Raw genomic sequence first — 21,184 nt, forward strand, 5'->3', positions numbered from 1 at the left:
TGTTCTTCCACAGGTTCAGGGCATACAAATACATGTGTCCCCAACTTCAAATTCAGCTCTGTAAGTATTCATGGAGTGAGTGTCATTTGACAAGAGATAATGGTACATGTAGAGATAGATACAAATAGACTGGAAGATATTGCTGTTGTAATTTCATGACTTTGAGGACATGGAGTACAGCCGAGCCTTTTGCTTTGAGGAGATTTTTCCACTGCCAAACTGGTCTTCCTCATTACAACTCTGAGTTATTAAGAAAAAGGTGAGGGCAATAAGCGCGAAAGAAATATAGGTGTAGAAAAGAACACAGTTACCAAAGTCCTGGTAAAAAATATGTACTTACCTATAAGCATTAATATAATCTTTCCTGTGTTCCAGAAGAAAATCTCTCAGTTTGCCAATGTGAGAAATCTAAAATTAAAAAAGAAAGCCAACAGTTTATATAGATAGATATGTTACACTCATGTAATGAATTTTAAATTAATAGAGAATAAAATGCAAATTGCAGAAAGATTCTGAAGCTACAAACTAAGCACCGTCGGTTTTGGATTCTCGTACAGTCACAAATTAGTTACCATTCCTGGGCCTCAGTCTCTCATCGATGGTTCCTTCTACCTCTAATTGTTAGGACCTATGACACTACGAGTAGGTGATTTTTAGGTAAGTTAAAGATGAAATGAGATAATGCATGTCTAGTAATTACATAGCATGTGTTCAATAAGGTTTATTCCTTTTCTTTTCTTATAGCTAAAATCGTACAGCAAGTATTCCTTCTTCCAAGTATTCTAAGGGACATTTCTAAAGCTGAAGCTGTTGGGTTTGTAAATAGGGCCCATGCAGAGCAGCGGAGTTAAAGCAAAGATTCAGGGGTAACAATTTATCCCCACATAGCAAATCTCTGTCTTTCCTATAGGCTATTTCCATGGATGAAGAAAAGGAACTCAAAGGTACAGATACAAAGCATTGTGTTTGTGATGGCTGTTTCTAGTATAATAAAAACCTATTCTAAAGCACCTTCCACATGCCAGGTACTGTGCATGGAACTAGCAATTCACAAATAAATAAAAAGTGGTGGGAAGAACGCTCAGACCACAGTCAATAGGGACAAACGTGTTTCCAGAGGGAGAATGATTACTAGCCAGTGGCCTGCTGGTCCTCTGACGACGTCTTACTCCAGCTTCCGACTCACACACTTTGCACTCGTTCCAAACACACTCGTTCCAAGGCCCCAGCCTTGCAAAGTCTGCTGAACTTTCATCTCTTCCATGGAAGTTTCTCTGTCAAGGCCAACCCAGGCTAATTTTCACTTTGCTCTGATCTTAAAAGGACTTCTGCACACCACCCTCTTGGCATTCAATTATTCATGGCCATGTACTCTGACCTAACTTTTATATACACACTTCTTTGTCAGTGGCAGAACTATGCAAGGAGAGGCTGCCTAGCTTTCCCTACAGTTGTAAGCACAACAAGAAGCACAGAGGTGATCAATAAACACTGTGGAATGAGTGTATGCCTAAATACAAAATAGCATTGATCACAAAAGAAACACCCATGGTTTGTCTGGAGATACGTCAGTTTGGGTTCAGCTAAATTTCCCACATAGTCTAGACTCTTATTATAAATGTGATTCAGAAAAATACCCTAAGGCATTGTAAGCAAACAAATCAAAGAAAAAGAATTAAGTATGGTCACAATATTCATTTATTTCACAGATAGCAAATCAGGACTGAGAGACTGTCCACCATCCCTGACACTGCTCAACACTTTCACATACATGGGCTATTTCTCTTCCCAACAACCCTGCTGTGCTATGATTCTTACTGTTCTCATTAACCAGTTTGGGAAAAGCCAAGTGACTTGTCCAAGGTTACACATTTAGTATGTGAGCTTGGTTTCAAAAGCTCAGGACTGAGTCCAAATTCAGCGTGTTTCCCAGTGCACCACTGCTGCCTGCCTGCCTTACAATCCTGTTCCTGCTTTCCACTTAGGCTGCATCACGAAATCTGACTTTTTTTTTTTTTTTTGAGACGGAGTCTCACTCTGTCACCAGGGCTGGAGTGCAGTGGCGCCATCTCGGCTCACTGCAAGCTCCACCTCCCGGGTTCACGCCATTCTCCTGCCTCAGCCTCCCGAGTAACTGGGACTACAGGCACCCGCCAACACGCCCTGCTAATTTTTTTGTATTTTTAATAGAGACGGGGTTTCACCGTGTTAGCCAGGATGGTCCTGATCTCCTGACCTCGCGATCTGCCCGCCTCGGCCTCCCAAAGTGCTGGGATCACAGGCGTGAGCCACCGCACCCGGTCGGAAATCTGACTTTTAAGTCTGTTGGGGAAAAAATTAAGAGATGTGCAAGCTAGGGGTTCACTGCATCACATACAAGATTTGACCAAGCTACTCTTCTGTTTTAAAACCTTCAATGGTTTCCATCTCCTTACCTCCTCCCCTGCCTACCAGGGGTCAAAAACTCAACTGCTTCCAGGGGCCACGTGAACAGCATAAATGAGCAAAGCAAGGGAAATGCATGGGTAGAATACATTCGACAGTGGTGAATTCTGGTTTCAAAATACACTGCAGTTAAAGGAAGCAGCTCTGCATGCTGATTTGCCAAAGGGAAGCCAATGAGTCATCTCAGTGTCTAAACAACGGGAAGAAGTCCAAACTCCCAAATGCAGTGCTCAAGGCCCTTCACAACTCAGCCCTGAAAGTCCCTGCCGCACACCCCGCACCATTCCAGCCTCCATCCCGCACCACTCCAGCCTCCAAGTCCCAGGCCTTTCCCTCACTTGCATACTCATATGGTTCTCCTTTTCCCTGGAACGCCCTACCCATCATTCTCTCCGAGGCAAATTCTTCCTCCTCTTTCAAGATTCTCTTTTCCTCCTCATACTCACCCTACACTCCCAGCTGCAGTCAGATCCCATTCCTGCACAAAACGCTACATATGCATCTATTTCAGCACCTGTTCCTTCATGATAACAATGACTAGTTCATAGACTGATTTCCCTTCACCAGACTGCAAGCTCTGAGAGGGCAGAGAGTCCTGTCTCTTTCCCCAGAGCTTGTCAGGCACAGTTCCTGGCACAAAGCAGACCCTCAAAAACTTTTACTAAATGTTGAATAAATAGTGGGTACTGAATAATCCCAGAAGGATTATACCTGCTACAGTAGGCAGAATAATGGTTTTCCAGCTTCCCCAGTCCCATCCCCCTGTAAGATGTCCAACTCCTAATCGCTGGAACCTGTGACTATATGGTGTTACATGACAACAGGGCATTAATGCAGCACATGAGTTAAGGTTGCTGATCAGCTGACCTTAGAGAGATTATCCTGAATTATCTGGGTAGGCTCAATGTAATCACGAGGGTTGGTAAATGTGGAAGTGGGAGGCAGAAGGGACAGTGAGAGTAATGCAAAGTGAGAAAGACTCATTCCAATGTTGCTGGTTTTGAAGATGGGGAAAGGAAGCCAAAGAATGTGGGCAGCCTCTAGAAGCTGGAAAGGGCAGGGCAATGGGCCTTCCTTAGAGCCTCCAGAAAAGAACATGGTCCTGCCAATACCTTGATTTTAGCTCAGGGAGTACCATTTTGGACACCTGACTTATAGAACTATAAGACAATAAATCTGTGTTGTTGAAAGCCACAAGTTTGAGGTAATTGGTTACAGCAGCAATGAGAAACTAATACACCTACTAAGAGCCTTACTATCCACAACAGGCTTTTTTTTAGAAGTCATAAAGTTTTCCATACAAAGTTTTGAAAAGTCCAGAGGAATCTACTATACAGGTTAGATCCAGCTGCCCACCCCTACTTTTAGTTAGTTCTATTCTACAAGGGAGGGATGGTGCCTGGGGATGAATGCCAAGAGCAAGCAAGCTCCACAGGGGCCCACAAGCACATAATTATTATACAAGAGGTTGCAGTTAGTCTAACAAATGTGATCCCAACTTCATATGCTCTGTAATAGGAAATTTCTATGAAATGAGGTTATTAAAACAGAGTGCAGCTGATTCAGGATTAAACGGAACTCTTGATAAGAGGTGTGCTAAGTAATTACTGACTAAATAACATCAGTATAATAACTCAATACTTAACAGGAACACAATGTATGATATTTTAAATGCTGAAAATGAAAAAATAAAGGAACATTAAGATTTCTTTAGAAATTTGAGAGCTCTGAATTTTCTATTAATTTCTTAAAAAAAAAAACAAAAAAAATCATGACAAATCAACAACAAAGAAAAAAGTTCAACAGATCTTTGATTTATCTACATAGGCATACCTAAGTCCCCAAATAGCATAATATAATTATCTCTGCAGAGAATGATTTGACTGTTTAATCACATGACTACCATTAACTTTATAAAGACTCTTGGTCAAGCTTAATCTATTTACTGTTAGGCTCAGTCCTATTTTTCACAATAAACTGGCAAAGACAGAATATTATAGCGCATACAATTCAGATGTGCTCATTACATTTTCACATTTTTAGAGAGGTTAAGTAGTTGTATGCTTTGGATTTTTCTTTTTTGTAGATATGGGGTCTTGCTATGTTGCCCAGGCTAGTCTCAAATTCCTGGGTTCAAGTGATCCTTCCTCCTTGGCCTCCCAAAGTGCTGGGATTACAGGCATGAGCCACCATATCCGGCCTATGTTTTGGACTTTAAATGTTTCCACATGTAGTGCTAATTTTGGAAGAGTCACTTAATATGATAAAGTAGGAATAAGTATATACATAAAGAGAATGCCTCTTACTTCTAAAAAGAGGCCATTCTGGTGTAAAGTTTGATAAGGAAATCGGAGTAAAATAAAAGTGCATTTTAAGGATCTAAAACTAGTGTTAATTTCTAACAGTTTTGATCTCACTGAATGATGTGGGGAAAGGGCATAGGGAAAAAAGGGATCATTGGTGAAGTTTCTGTGGGACCAAGTAGGTAACAAGATGCAAGGGCTAAAAACCGGGAGCGCTTCGGACGCTGAACCCATGTTTCGAGGCACCTCACAGGCCTGGACAGCAGGCGGAACACACCATTTTCACTGCTCTGTGTCTTTGTGACTGCTCTTCCTCTGCCTGGAAAGCCTTCCTTTATCCCAACCTCATTCCACTTTTCAGGCTCTGCTTAAATGACACCTCCTCTATGCAGCCTTCCCTAACACCTCCCTCTATATTTTGTGGATAACTGTTTGCACTTCCCACATTACATTAGAAGTATTTATCTGTGATACTCACTAGACCTCAAGTAAGTTCCTTGAGGTTGGCACCTCTGTCTTGTCCATTTTTGTATACCCACTAGGGCCTAAATGTTGGAAAGGGGTAAAGGGGGAAAAGGGAGGAGGAGAAAAAAAAAGGAGATCCAACAGAAAAGTCTTCAAGATCTGATACATCCTGATATACTAGTTGTATCAAAAAGGTATCAAATGTATCACATGGACTGCACCTAGATAACTGAATGAATTTTAAAAATGAAGAGAGACAAGCTAGAGGTTTGTGCAAATAAACAGTTCTCCTAGAAAAGTCAGTGAGGTGTGTTCAGAAGGTGCAGCATCACCATGTAAAATCTACTAAGATTGGGCAACCTAACAGCTTCACAAGATCATCTGTCCTCACAAGTGAACAGTCTTCCATCAGACTGATGGTCTACCATGGAAAAGAGTTCATCAGTGAGCTACAGTTTGATTACACTGCCATATTAAATATGTCTCCATCAGAGAGGAAGGGTATGGACAAAGAATAGAGAATTCTGTATTTCTAACATAAGGTATAGTTTAAAACAAGAATTGAACTGTAGGTAAAATAAAAAGGAAAGGAATGTAATATTTATTTAATGTCTCCTCTATACTAGTTACTGTAAATGAGTTATTTCACTTAACTCTGATAACCTGTGGAAATAGATATTCTTAGTGGAAAGAAACCAAAGCTCAAGACTGACTGAGCTGGAACGAGAACCCTTAACCATTACGCTGAACTAGCATGGGCTCCCTCAGTACTGTTAAATTAATAAATATGTTGTTGTTTTTTAGTCTCATTTGATGTTAAAGTCATTTTAATGTCCATTGTATATTGTTATTTCACTAAAGAATCTCCTACTTAGTATTTAGTGATATTAAGGAATAATAAATTTCATTTAGGTGTAATAATGATATTATGTATTAGGATTATGTTTTCATTTATCTTTCTCTCTTTAGAATCCTTATATTTTAGAGATATACACTGAACAATTTACAAGTAAAATTATACAATGCCCAGGATTTGCTTCACAATAAGACAGGAGGAGGTAACAGATGCAACACGATGAGTCCTAAGCTGCTCATGGCTGAAGGTGAGTACATGCTTACATGGGGGGTTCCTTGTGCTATTCTACTTTAGTATATATTTGAAATTTTCCATAATAACATGTTATTTAAAAAAATCTCGGGGCTTGGGCAGTGGCTTAAGCCTGTAATCCCAGCACTTTGGGAGGCTGAGGCAGGCGGGTTACCTGAGGTCAGGAGTTTGAGACCAGACTGGCCAACATGGTGAAACCCTGTCTCTATTAAAAATACAAAAAAAAAAAAACTAGCTGCTGACGCACATGCCTGTAATCCCAGCTACTCGGGAGGCTGAGGCAGGAGAATCGCTTGAACCCTGGAGGTGGAGGTTGTAGTGAGCCGAGATCGCACCACTGCACTCCAGCCTGGTGACAGAGCGAGACTCAGTCTCAAAACAAAACAAACTCATGTAGTACTTTCTTCTTTTAACATTTTTAGTCATTTTGAGGTAGAGATTTTCTGCTACCAAACTAGGAACAACCCTTACTTAGTAACAACTAAATCCCAGCAATCTCTGGCTACTTTATTTCTTAGTACTTGCAATCTTTGCTTCAATTCCATTTAACAGGATCAATGCCACTTAAAAAACAACAACAAAACTTTCACTGAGAGCTCACTCCCAGTCAGGCGGAAGTCCAAAAGAGCTCTGTGTGCTACTCACCCACTTCTCCCAGCAATGCCCAGGAGGCAGTGACAGCATCATGGCTGCCCCATGGATGAGAAAACTGAGTCAGAGGGAGGATAAGGAATTTCCTCAGGGACATGTGGGTTGAAGCCTGGATCCAATCCAGCCAGTCTAAGTACCAGTCTTGAGTTCTTAACTGCCAAATTTACACAGAATCCTGGCAAGTCACAACTACAGTTTTCCAGTACTATATTTGCAAGGAAGCACCTGGGAACTGAGAAAAAGCCTCCATGTGGGCAATATCAACATCAACCTGTTCTTTTCTTTTTGTACTACATCTCTATTCAACATGCAGTACACGCTTGATTTTACCCAATCGCGATCACTACTTACAGAGCACCCGCCACGTGTGTGCCAGGTAGTGCATAAACTGCTTGACATGTGCTCTGTGGTTTCCACCCCTCCATAACGATTGTATGAATTAGACATTACCTCCTCCTGCCCCACCTAGTGAACATGGAAACAAACCTATGCAAGGTCACAAGGCTAATAAATTTAAGAATTGGCATTGATCACAGATCTGTATGACTCACAGTGTTCATGTTATGTTTAGCTTAGTTAGGTCTGAATTTTTCTTCATAGAAATAAACTGAGCTTCATGAGAGTATTTGTGAGAGTATTTGTATATGTTGATTTTTTAACAAATTAACTACACTGGATACAGAAAGATCGACAAAAAAAAAAAAAAATGTTTTCACTGATTGACATTTGTCTCCTCTGAAGTTAGCTACTACTGTTCCTTGTGTTTTGCGACATGGGGGGCTTTGGATTGGCAAGCCCATAGGGGTACTGAGAAGAAGGTTCACAAATACAGCAAGGAAAAACAATGGTCAGAAAGACTGGCAGTACAACGGTGACCAGTGCATTTTGAGTATCAATCATCAAGCCACCTGAAAACACGGTTTAAACAAGTAATGAAAGCAACGTCCAAGATTGTTCATTCTCCCGTTTGAGTTAATCTATATCCAGTTTTTAGCTTGGAATAGGGTAGAGGGCAGAGGAGAAATTCTGGGCAAAAGACTCTGTGGAGGGCCTGGATGGATCAGGGTGGACAAAAGAAAGATGGGCATGAAATCCAGGGAGTTGGCCAAGGTGCCTGGGTTCTACTCCCTGCTTTGCCACTTACTGTGAAGGGATTCCTTATTCCCCACTGCCATGCATCGTGTGGAGGGACTTCAGCTGGACCAATATTCCTGGCCTATGTCCCAACCTTTACTCACTCTTCTTAGAGAGAAGAGGAGAGAGCTGTGTTCAGATTTCAAGAAGGGAGAGCATGCTGCCCTGTCCTCTCCTCTTTTCAGATCGACCTGCCAGCACAGAGGGTATATTCTGGCCCATGCTCCACTCATATTGGGCCATAACTCTAAAGTCAAGTTCTCCACTTGGCTTTTTCTTGCTGACTCCTGTATTTTTCTTTCAGGTAGTTCCACTGGACTGGGAAGAAAGGCATATATTTTACAAGCTCCACTTAACTTTTAACCTTTGCCAGCTGAAATTTTGAGCAAGTTGCTTAATCTCCCTGGGCTTCACCACAAAAGGGAACTGAGTGAAAACTATTTTTTAAAAATAGTAGGGGCACAAGTTAATAGTCAATTTTTATTGAGTACTACATACTATACGGCAGGCACCAATCTAAATGCTATGCATCCCATTTGCTTCTCCTAACAATCCTTTAGGGTAGGTATCATTATTACCCCATTTTGCAGACGAGATGACAGTAAACTAACACATTCTGTATAAATGGTTTGAAATAAACACAAAAATAAATTTTTGTTTGGTATGTCTCAAACCGAGTGCCTGTGTGCTTTCAGCTTCTGCAAGTCTACCCACGAAGATGACCATGCTGTCCCATCTGAGTACAATTAAGTCACTGAAGGTTGCATTTACTGGACCTGTAGAAGGGACATAGTGAAATCTAACTTGTTCAGGTGAAAGGCACTGTCTATAGCTATGGGCCAGCACAGAACTAACAGCCACAATCCAGGATCAGCCAGGCTCTGGCTCCTTCATTAGGCTAATACTTAACCAAACAAGTTATTTAAACTCCATTCTAAAACTACAGGCATTCATCTGACTCATCCCGTTCTTTCTCCAAAGATAAATCAAGTTTACTTTTTAACTAGCTATATTTTAATGAGGCTAATTTCCTAGATCATCAAGACATTGAAATTCTCCATAAAACCCATCTACCATAAAAGCAAATTCATTATAAAACAGCAGTATGGTCCCTATATGAGATGCATTTGACAGGGGGAAGAAAAGACTCTCTTACATTATCTGTTCTCATACACATAAAGGTTTTACTAGGAAAGACCAAAGAAAACAACATAGCAGCCCAATAGACAAACAGCTCTCCTGTGAGAGCTGGTCCTAACAGTGGATCTACACAGTTGACATGGACTCAACACCAGGAAATACTAACATGGATGAAAGTCCCATAAGCATATTACCTAGTGGGGAAAAACTGAGACAAAACAGAGGTTGCCCAAAGCATGTATGGTGTGACCCATATGCGTAAAACATAGGAAATGCATACCTAGAGCTGTATACATACATAGAGGGGAATCTAAAAGACTGCTCATCAAGGTATCAATGACTGTAGGTGGTAAGATTTAGAGACTGGTTTCTTCTTCATACTTTTTGCACTTTAAAATTTTTCTACAATTACTATGTATAATCTTTATAATCAGATAAGACATGTTATTAAACAATCAAAAAGGGTGAATCTTCCCACATACTTCCTTGACTAAAACTGTACATTACCTTCCCCTTTAACCCAGGATAAGCCCACGTCCTCATGCCCAAGGCCCGCCAGTGCCCTATGCTCTGCTGCCGTCTCCAGATGCAAAGCCCTCCCCGCTTCCCAATCCTGTCTTCTGACTCACTCCTACGCGTGAGGCTCTGCTCAGGTGTTACACCTCCTAAAGCTTCCCTGCTATCTCCAGGCCAGGTTAAGGATCCATCTTGCAAATATATCCCTTGCAGAGATGTCAGCATCTTGTAAGTTTCTGAATTGTTTTCATGTCTCTCTGACATAAGCTGCTGAGGCATCTGCCTAGGCCAAAGTGGCTCCTCAATAACTATTTAATGCGCCACATGGGGTTTTCTTTTTTTTAAAAACTTTTTGAATTGATTTTCTATCCCCTTCAAGAATCAGTAATAGGGTACAATAAACTCCAAACATACTAAGGCAGCCACATACTTCCCATTATCCACTAGATGGCAACACAAGTATTAGAGCAGCAGTAATAACAGGACCTCTCTCAAAAACAGCATAATTTTTTCCCAAGGACTTTAAAAATTTCTCTGATTCTTTCTTTTGATCTGGAATCAAAGGATTAATAAAGGTTCACCATTCTGTGCAGGATGAAGCTGAAATGAGATTGTTTTTAAGCATACATGTGCACCGCGGATGAGTCCAGGAATATTCTGAAACACTGCACTTCTAGGCAGATTCCACACAAAGGGAGCTCTGGGAGCATGGCTGCCAGCTGCCATCCCAGGCGGCAGGCCCAGCTTTGTTTTTATGTGTCACCCACAGAACAGCCTTGCTAGCTGTTTCTTCGTGGGTGTTTTGTGAATTACCCAAAGCACGATATACTGTAAAACAAAAACCCTGGTACAAAATGATGGGATTCTTCCAAAGAACGACTGCATTATGACTATGGGGAGAGTTCAAAGCAGTCGGCAAGTGTCCTTTGCTGATCACAGCAGTGGTTTGACTTGCAACCCCCCTCATCCTTCCCAGGATGATAGAAATTCTGTTCTGCTGGCACTCACAATACTTCCAACAAAGACCTGATTGATTATGGAACACTAAGTACTGATTTGCATAATTTGCCTCTGCAAGAAACAAGCATTGTTCAAGATTAAAGAGACTCCAGTAGGTCTCTCTGGCATATTGTAAAAAGTTCCCTGTAACACAAAATCATTATTTTTTTTTTCATTCAATCAGTGGACACAGCTTGCTGTTCAGTTAGTATGTAGCCAAAGACACAGCCAGAAAAACCACTGCTATATAATGTTTGCCAACTACTGATAAGTTAAAGTGATTTTTCACAAGGATCATGTACCCAAGTTTAATTTGGAGCCCACTGACTAAATTCTGAGTCTAACTCCTTTCAGTCATAATTGAAAAATACATCAATGGCAATTACTAAGTCAGAGCTAAAAGTTCAGAACTAACACAACTCTGGAGCATGTTGACCTGCTGATGTCACAGTAGGGACTGCCTGAGTCCTATCCCTGTGCAAAAGAAGCTCCTAGTAACTAATCACCCACAAAAGAGGCTAGCACAGCCACAGACATTCCACTGTGCTCAGGACCACAGCAGCAACTGTTCCTTTATCACTTTCTTCTTTTCTTTCAGCAGTTGCTGAGTAAGCAACTCCTATGGGCTTGTCCTGTCTCCTGTCACTTTCCCCCTAATTCCTATTGAGGGGGACTCTTCACCAGGCCTCACCAAACTCGGATGGCTCTCCTCCCTGCTCCTGCCTCCTCCTTCCTTGTCCCCTCCTGAAGCACTAGCCTCCCTCGGGTTCCAGAACACCACTGTCTCTAGGTTCTTTTCTAAAACCTGTGACTCCTTTTCTTCACCTTCATTCATTCCCTCTCTGCCTTTGTTAATCTCTGAAACTTCTTGTAAGTTCAGCCCTTGGCTCTTTCTTTACATGTTCTTGCTAAGCTCACTCATTCCAATCCATAGCTTTATTTACTGTCCACATGAATTGTCCACCCAGCCGCTGCCTCCCTCCTGTGTTCAAGCTGAGTGTATCCAAATGCTTTTTAGACACTGCCACTGTGTGTCCCACTGATGCCTCAAAAGCAATATGTCCCAAAGGTATCCTCATGCAGCCACTCACACCCTCTGGCTTACTCCTAGTCCCTCCTGTTCTGATGGCCCCAAAGAGAAAGCCTTCATCTTCTCTAGATTCCAAGTTAGAACATCTTGGCAATTTTAGACTCTTCTCTCTTTTTCACTCTACAAATGAAATTGGTCAGTCAGTCCCATCCACTCACCTTGTTAAACACTGGCTAAAGGAGCCAGCCCCATCCACCAGCTTCTGTTCCTGCACTTCCTGCAACCACCTGCGTGCCAGACCACAGAGCCTTTCCTTAAGCAAGCCTCCTCTTCTCTGCCCTGCACTCTGGCACCTGCTTCTCTCTGCCCAGAATGTCTTCATTCCCATCAGTCAACTTCTACTCAAAATTGCAGGCCCAAGGAGGCTTTAAAATATGATATTCTGGGTTCACTTTCCACCTTCCTTAAGGCAAGCTGTAAGTGATAAACATTAGCTGAATATATCAAGTTCTTTATTCCATCAGCCTGGAAATCTTATCAGAAAAAATAAATAAGGCCATCTTAACCTAGGAAAAGTATGATCAATAGCTAAATAACCTATTGCTAAGAACCAATACTAATCTTATGGGACTGCGGCTTCCAGAATTCAGCATATGTTTTTTAAGAGACAGAAGGAGAGAAAACATGTGCACAAAAGAGGAGACTGACTTATCTAGTTCCAACCTTCTTACTGCAGAGAGTCTCAAGTAACAGACAATGAGGCTGGTTAACAGGGGGGCACGAGTGGTTAACACTAGGTAGGTGGATTTAGCAGTCTAATTTCTCATATTAGCAACTAACTTTCTAACAACCTGGAACGTATTGCTTCCTTTCTAATATTAAGCCCCTATCATCTTTAAAAAACACCTAGAATCTTAGTGTTGATGACACAATCAAAGAACTCATGATTTAATTTCAAAAGTTGAGTGGCACCTTATAGTGCTTAAGTTTCCCATTAAACTCAATGCAACTTCCATTTTAAAAGTTCTAGGACTCTTACACCCAAAGAAAAAAACAAATGTTTATTATGTACTCAACTCTTCCTCCTCACTCCTTCCAGCTGCAACTTACTAACTTCAATCTAATTAAACATCTTCATTCCCATTCTTCTAGTTCCCCAAACTACAATCATTTGGCATTACTGAACACATTCCCACTATTTCTGAAGCTCTGTCCACTCCCGGTTTATCTGACCTTACTATTTGCCTAGAACAGGCTAGATGACACACAGAGCAGTGACTACCTCCCTGCTTGGATCCTTAAGACTAACAAGGATCTAGAAGACAACTGCTTTGCCAAAAGAGCAGCATGATAGGGCACGCACTGCCTCTCCCTGGCCATCCATTTCACCTCAGACAGTATAAAGTTCTTTCTTACTCTGAATCGAGTCAGCTACTGTGATCTACTCCACCTGAGTCTTCTCTCTTCTCCAAGCTAATCATTCCCAATCCTCTCAGGAATTTTTTTTTTTCGTTTTTGAGACAGAGTCTCGCTCCTGTTGCCCAGGCTGGAGTGCAGTGGCGTGATCTCAGCTCACTGCAACCTCCGCCTCCCAGGTTCAAGTGATTCTCCTGCCTCAGCCTCCCGAGTAGCTGGGACTACAGGTGCGTGCCACCATGCCCGGCTAATTTTTTTGTATTTTTATTAAAGGCGGGGTTTCATCATGTTAGCCAGGATGGTCTTGATCTCCTGACCTCGTGATCCGCCCGCCTTGGCCTCCCAAAGTGCTGGGATTATAGGTGTGAGCCACCACACCTGGCCCCTTCCTCTCAGGAATTTTTTATATGAGATACATCTGCGGCTTCTGGCCATACTTACTACCTCTGAATATAGTTCATGGGCCTCCCAAATAAAATGCAGTTTCCAGAATAGAATCAATACTCTCTGTGTCAGCAGGAAGTGCAGAGGAAAACAGAACCATTGCTTCCCTTGTTCCAGACTCTCGGCTTCTAGTAATGCCACTTAAGGGCATGCTCACTTTCATGTCACTGAGTCGAGCTGAATTTACATCGACTAAAATGACTTTTTCCATGAGTGCTGCTGATAAACTAGGTCTTCACTATATGCACATTTTTCCTGGCCTCCTGTCATTTGCAATTCTGATCTTTATGCCATTAAAGACATCTATAACAAAAAATCATCATTCAAAAAATGAGATGAAAATGGGATATAAAAAGTAGCAAAGAACCATAGACCCCTCCCTGTAGACAGCCAGCTCAACTAGTCACAAACGCCCTAAGGGTCTATTTTAAACACATTTCCTCCACAAAAACATCACGGAGAGGCTTTGCTAACTACTGCCGTCTAAAAACAAATATTCTCCTCCCCTACCTGCCTAACAACCCAATCCAAAACTACACAATAGGCTGGGAAGACATGGCTCAGGCTTCTGAATCCCTGCCGGTTAATAATGACTATTTTCTTTTCTGTGTGCTTGGAAAACTTTCTTTCATTTGTTCACTTGACAAATATGTAAGACCCAGCATGGGCCAGGCACACTAAGGAAGGAGGTAATAAAGAAGAGAGGAAGGGAGGAGGGAGAACAGAACAAGAAGTTCCAACTCAAGGATCCAACCCAACTTTGCACTGCTTTGCGTTTCAATCCAAACCCCATCTGGTCTGGAGGCTGTGTGTGGAGAGTGTGCATGCATGCTGCGTTCTTCTGAGTCTCCATACTGCAAAGGATGAAACCAGGTCAAACAGACCTGGGTTCAGACCCCAGCTCTGCCACTTACTAGTGACATGGCTTTGTGTCACTTAACCTCTTCCAGCCTTCATCTCTGAGGTATAAACTTGAGACAATAATAATGCTGAAGGTGACTACAAGTCAATGATGAAAATAATGTCTGTGAAGAGTTTGACACTGTGTCTGGCACACAGTAGGTGCTCAACTACTCTAAGTTTTCTTCTTCATTTCATCACAATTTCAGTCTCACCCATAGGACAAGGTGAACTTTAGTGCATACGGTGAAAAGCATACACAATTCAAATGACAATTTTAAAAGGCCACAAGGCCATTTTGGACTTCAACACATTCTTGCAATAGGTTCAAACCAGCCAATGCCCCCAGCCCAGTGTTGGAAAAGACTGCCATTTCTTCAGTTGTGAATCAGAGGAAGTGGCTGGTTTGAGTTTAGGAGATATGATGGCAGTGAAAATGCTAGACTCGCAGGCAGTAAGCAAGATACTCTTAGTAGAAGAGGCCCTAGGGAACAAAACCAATGATGGGAATGGCAGATTCGCAAGCCCCATCTTACCCTCACCCCAGAGCTCACACATGCTGGGTGGACGGCAGGCAATGCTGAAACAGGCATTTCTTTTCTGCCAAGCACACATAGATAACCTCCTACCATTAGGTTTCTGTGGGATGCACCTACAGCATGCAGCCTGTCCCTGCCCTGCCCCCTATGCGCTCTCCTCCTTATCTTTTCTCCTGCTCCCAAAGCTTTCCTTTTTCTTGATGCTACTGGTACTTTCCTGCACGGAACAGTCTTTGACTCACCACACACTTTTTCTGGGATCACTGCTTATACTAGAATTCTATAAGCAGCCTATATCCTTTGCTCTCTTAGAAGTACGAGTGGTGGATGGTCAGCACGCAGGCAGAGGGCAGGGACAGTGCCTCCAGGCACATGGTAACTCCCAGCTGGTTCTCTGACTTCGGAGTCACCGGGTGATGTACAATTCCTCACCTGTGTGCTTCGAAGGTTGGACGGAAAGGTCCCCCAAATGCTTTCCAGCTCAGAAATTCCAAGATAATTTTTGGGTGTTCAATCAATTTGAAAGCTCCTACCACCAACCCTGTCAGTTTCTTTCTACTTTCATGCTTTCCAAAGCTTCCAAAATCATTCTAAGGCTCCAGGTACATTTGGGATTCTAGTTACTGAGGTTATCAGACTTAAGGCAATTCAGCTGCAGAACTTTGGAAAGTCTGCTCATAAGAAATTAGAGATATCATTCACATGTCAATAAGATGGAGGTAAAATAGACAAGAAAAGAATTACCTTGACAATTCATAACAGACAACTAATGCGGATACATTATAAATGTTTTTGAGTGAATATGCAACAAAAATGATCACAGCAAACATTATTATAGTACTTACTATATGCCAAGAAGAATTTTAAGGGCTTTTTACAGACTATTGCATTTAATCCTCATTATAAACTTAGGAGGCAGGTACCCCTAGCATTCCTCTTTTACACAGAAGAGAGGCCAAGTTAACTGGCTTGAGGACTCACTAGGAAGTATCGGAGCTGTATTTGAAATTAGGTCTACTCCATAGCCTGTATTCTTAACTTTTCCCTGCTGTTAAAATTCTTCAGAACCTTGACAAGAGGGGCGAGAGGAAAAAACATTTTACTCATATTTGAGTTCCTCAAAATATCAACTCTATCTTTAAAGTTATTTACATATCTTCAAAAACAAATAGTGCAAAATTCATATTTGAGTTTTACTAAGAGGGGACTGTATTTTAAATTTCTCCAGTGGCCTCAACACAGAGTCACGAACATCTAAAGTATAGTTCTTGACCTTTTTAGGGGCACAGATACCTTTGAGATCCTGACAAAAGCTATGAATCTGATCTCTTCTATAAAAGAAATAAACATATACACAGAAACAAAAAACTTTCTGCCTGTCATTTTGAGCTTCAGAGGCTTTTGGTTCATGGAGCTCAGGTTAAGTGCCTCTGATTGTCAACACTGTTCAACACACACACACACACACACACACACACACACAGAGACACGAGGGTACACTCTTTCTGTAAACATCATCTGCATAAGGAAGAACTTTGAACTTTCCAGCTCAGCACCCACAGACATCTGCTGGCCATCAGTGGGAGTTTGTCTGCATGGTCACACTAAGCAGGGATCTGGGGCCTGCAGGTGGTGGGGAGACTGAGTGCACCATGAGAACCACCTACACTGAATCATCCAAATCACCATCATAATAAACTTCCAAATCATCATCATAATAAATCACATTGAACATTTAGTGTTTCCTATGTGTCGGACACCATGTTAAACTCATTGTATAGACTATCTCATTGAATCCTCACAACAAATGAGAAAACAGATGAGTACACTTGCCCAAAGGCATACACCTGGCAAGTTGAAAAGCCAGGGTCCATACTCTGGATAGACTCTAAGCCTGTGCTCTGAAATTCTTCTCTATGCCTCCAAACTTGGGCTCTCCGAGGATAAAACTCAGTGAAGAACGAAACCAAAGAGGTGTTACCTGCAGCCTTCTGTCGCCTCCCACCTGCCAAACCCGTGAAAACAAACCCATCAATTTTATTTAGCAGTTTCTTCAAAAGCATTTGCTAAATGTCAGAAAATATTAAGCAAAAAAATGCATTTATACCCCATCATAATACATTCCACATCCCAGGAATATGTTCACTCCTTTTTGTGTTGAAGAATTTTACAACTTTAAAAAATTCTAAGTCCAAAAAGAACTATGTCTTCTTCACTTTGGATTCCCAAAGCCTGGCATAGTTCCTAGCTCAATAAATGTCTAGGAACATTCAACAAACGAAGGGGTGATACATTTTATCAAGAATTTGACATTCTAAAATAAATACCAAGGAATGGCTGTACCTAAAATTTGTGGTCATGATGTGTTAAAAGTTTTTTTTTTTTAAATGTGGAATTGTTTCATCTAATTTTTGCAAATATTTTAGTACACTCAAAAGGCATATAGTCTCTATAACAAGCAGGTAACAATTTATGACCTACAGTTTATAATCAGCAGCAACTCCTCCTCTCATGAGGTGAACAGATTAGCAGCATAGTGTAAAGTTTGTGGCAACAAACAGGTTCTATCCAAAGCCGTCTCTTACTACCGAGGTTGAACATAAGCACTCAAAAACACAAAATTTCCAAAGACTAAATACTACCCTACTGACATTAAAAAAAAAAAAAAAAAGTTTTGTTTGAATTATAATACCAGCTTACAAGGAGAAAATGTAGAGATGTCAAGCAACAGTACATACACCTATAGAAGTGTGAAAACTACAAAGAAAACCGACATATCACAACTGCTCCCAATCTCATTCTCCTGGGGTCCTAGCGCTAGTTAAAAATATGTGCTAGGAAGATTAAAAATCACTTATTTGCAAGACAAGGGCAAGAGTTACATCAATGTAGATGAAATCTCCTACCTAGCCCATCAAGTACGGGTCCCATCCACTAGGTGGTGCTCTCCACCACACTGTTCCTCAGTGAGCAGTACAGTACACCAAAATGACAACAGCCTAGTTTTAAGATGATTTGTCTCTTGAGGATATACATTTGGTTTAAGTTTCTACTGCAAAGTTAAAGTTCTTAAGATAGGTCATGCAGATCAATTGCTCCTGTAATCTGAAACTCAAAAGAGCAAGTAATATCTAAACAAGGGGAGGGGGTGGCCCTGAGCTTATAAGGGTCTCTAAGAGCCAGGAGACAGTCAGCCTGGCTACCTCTAATCTCACCATCAAAATTGTTACCTTGTTCAGTTTCTGCTTCACATCAGCAAAGAGAATAGCAAAAGCAACTTCAAGCGGCCCATAGCAAGAACATACGTTCAACATCCATTCTGCTTGATAGATGTCAATAATTTAATCTCAACTGCTTTGTTATCATTCAAACCCCAAAAGTAGAAATGTTTTTGCTTTACTCAAACTGATTTTTTTTCTCTTTTAGCAAAAACAAAAGCAAAGGAATGAATGTTCATTTTATCTTGAAGTTCTGAGAAAGAGGGTTTGGTAACAAGATACATGGCCTTGCCTCCAAAGTCATCTTTCAACTAAGTGAATGGGAATAAAATGCAGAGTATGCTGGCCTTGACCAATAATACAAATGTCCAAATTCCAAGCAAAATCCAGGGTCTTGCTTCATCATTCCCTGTCCTCAAAAATATAAGGATCTCTTTTTTCCTTTTTCCCATAATGAGGAAAGTCATTATGATCGTCTTTGGAGTAAACAAGGCAAGAAACTCAAAGCACTTCAATACACATGTAAAATAATTTTTTTTTTTTTTGGTAGAGACGAGGTCTTGCCATGTGGCCCAGGCTGGTCTCAGACTCCTGGGCTCAAGCAATCGGCCTGCCTCAGCCTCCCAAAGTGCTGGGATTATAGGCATGAGCCACCACACCCGGCCAGAAAATATTATTTCAAGAGATAAGTTACAGAACGTTCTAACATCTTTGTTTGGAAAAAAATGAAAAGGTAAAACTTAGTGGTTTCTAGAATTTAAAGAAACTAGCAAATTGCCAACAGCTTAGTTTTACAAAATGAGGGCTCAACTGCTAAAAATGGATTGCTACTTAAGTGTACAAAAGAACACAAAATAATCACTCTGTAACATAACATTTGCTGGAAAAAAAATGTGTGAAAACTACTAGAAAAATAGTAGTTAGGTCCTGAGCAGTATATTAAAGATCTTGATTTTGAGACTCAAATTGTATCTTTCCATTCTACATGAGTTCTTACTTTCTTTGGACAAAAAATTTAAGGTCCTGTATCTGAATTCAGCTCAGTGTGAAAGCTTTAAATGTAAAACTAGTATATGCAATTTAAATCCCCTTTAACAGTTTTTCAGACAATTAATTAGGTAAAGCATTTGAAACACCATACATACAAAAAATTTTCATTCTTATTGCAATGAATTTCACTCAAAATCACATATCAAATTGTAAGTAATAAATTTATAATAAAAATGTAACACTAACTGCCCCCCACAAATACATATACACTTTTAAGAGATACACAGTCATGTACCTAAGAAAGGAAAGTAAAACTTCACAATGTTCAAGAAATCTTTCGAAAGCTCTACAGCATCAGTTAGCATTATCTGATCAAATATTAGCATGACCACTATTTTCAAAAGGGCCCATATGTAACAATAGCCAAGGGGGCATCTTCCTACACTTACCCGATTACTCTAGTAGAACAGACAAATTTCCTTTAGAATTGGAGTTGTACTGAACACAAAATGCCGATTTGCAATTATGAGGTCAATCTTCTAACAATGAGATTTGAAACAAATTTCAGATTAAGGTTTTAAATTTTTATTCACTCTCTATACGGTGGTATATTTCAATAACTACATAAACTAAAACGTTTTCCCTCCTATTTTTTCTCCAAAAGATTCTCTACAGATGCTTACTTCGTAAAATGCAGCTTAAAATTTATTGGAAACTAAGGATTTTTTTACATGGAATCTATAAATACATGCATAATTTCTGTGCCCATAATTGGAAAAGGGCACAGAGGCTCCTATAACAATCACTAAGGAAGCTCTTAAAAACAAAAAACTTCATCCATGTTCAGGCTGAAGAATTCACATTTAACCTTTATTTTAAATTACAGCCAAAGTCTTTGTTTCAAATCCACATAAATCACTGTTCTTCTCTCTGCAAATACATTTTTAGAGAAAACATTATTAAATGTTACATCTGACTTTAATAGAGTTTCCCATTTGCTTTTGCATGTTTATTATCAAACTCTAATCATGACATTTCCAAACTTATTTATACTTTCACACAAACTTCCAAAGTTTTCCCAACTTAAATAAAAACCCACAAAAACTGTGGGAAATGTTTTGCTTGAAAGATAAAAGCAGCGTGGTCCAAATGTACATTTGTAATAAATAGTGTTTACTTTTGTTGTTCAAACATTCAGCTTATAACACTTTCAATACACGCATTCAATTTAATTTTCTTGTCTCTTAAAAAAAAAAAAGAAAGAAAGTGTTTTCTTTCCCCGTTTTGCTCTCAAAATATAAACTTATTTAATGCAAAGCATTCCCGGATGAGGCATGTTTTAAACTACAAGCACGTCTAGCCTCAACAGCATTCATCCATATTATATACAAAATGCCATTTCTTTCAAAACTTCAGTCTGGACATTTTATAAATCTAATTTCACTTTTCCTAAAAACATGAGGTTATTTTACTATATAAGGCTCAATTAAAATTTTAGTAAATAAAAATAACAAAAGAAATGATACCATAATACTAAGATAGGAAAAAGGATATATATTAATTTCATTTACTGAAAACATTGAGGGGTTTTTCCTTGAAGTGTCTCTACTGTAGATTTCACACTACATTTATTAAAATATGACAAACCTTTAACCTGGGAACAATTTACCAGTTAACATCATCTACAGAAAGAGGAAGTATACTTTGGGTAAGTAAGACACTGGAAACGACTTATGCTGCCTTTTTTCAAAGCTGCTTAGAAAATGGCTATGTACTTTTAAAAAATCATCATTAAAAACAGTCTAACGGTTGTCTTGTGATATAGTTGATCACAAGCCTAGTGATGCCATCTAATTCTAAAGATTGAAATGTGCCTCTCAAAGGGA

At 40.3% G+C, this 21,184-nt stretch overlaps 1 protein-coding gene and 1 long non-coding RNA gene across 5 annotated transcripts in view; both read right to left on the bottom strand.

The window, feature by feature from the left end:
- The window catches only part of STX18 (syntaxin 18), a 120,548-nt gene that overhangs the window by 48,681 nt on the left and 50,683 nt on the right, over positions 1-21,184 (bottom strand). For all 4 annotated transcript variants that reach the window (XM_058430316.1, XM_032135935.2, XM_032135936.2 and 1 more), the window contains exon 2: positions 341-408. Coding sequence is in view for 2 of the 4 variants with exons in the window: in XM_032135935.2 (XP_031991826.1) it covers positions 341-408 (68 nt within the window). In the remaining 2 variants the exon portion in view is untranslated. The remainder of the gene's footprint in view (positions 1-340; positions 409-21,184) is intronic.
- On the bottom strand, positions 5,611-11,159 carry LOC116457019 (uncharacterized). The gene is made up of 4 exons (XR_004244880.2): positions 11,064-11,159; positions 8,117-8,424; positions 7,324-7,437; positions 5,611-5,634 (listed from the first exon to the last, which is right to left on the bottom strand). It is a non-coding gene; the product is annotated as an uncharacterized LOC116457019 (long non-coding RNA).

This window comes from Hylobates moloch, unplaced genomic scaffold (assembly GCF_009828535.3).
Source record: "Hylobates moloch isolate HMO894 unplaced genomic scaffold, HMol_V3 SCAFFOLD_17, whole genome shotgun sequence".
NCBI lineage: Eukaryota > Metazoa > Chordata > Mammalia > Primates > Hylobatidae > Hylobates > Hylobates moloch.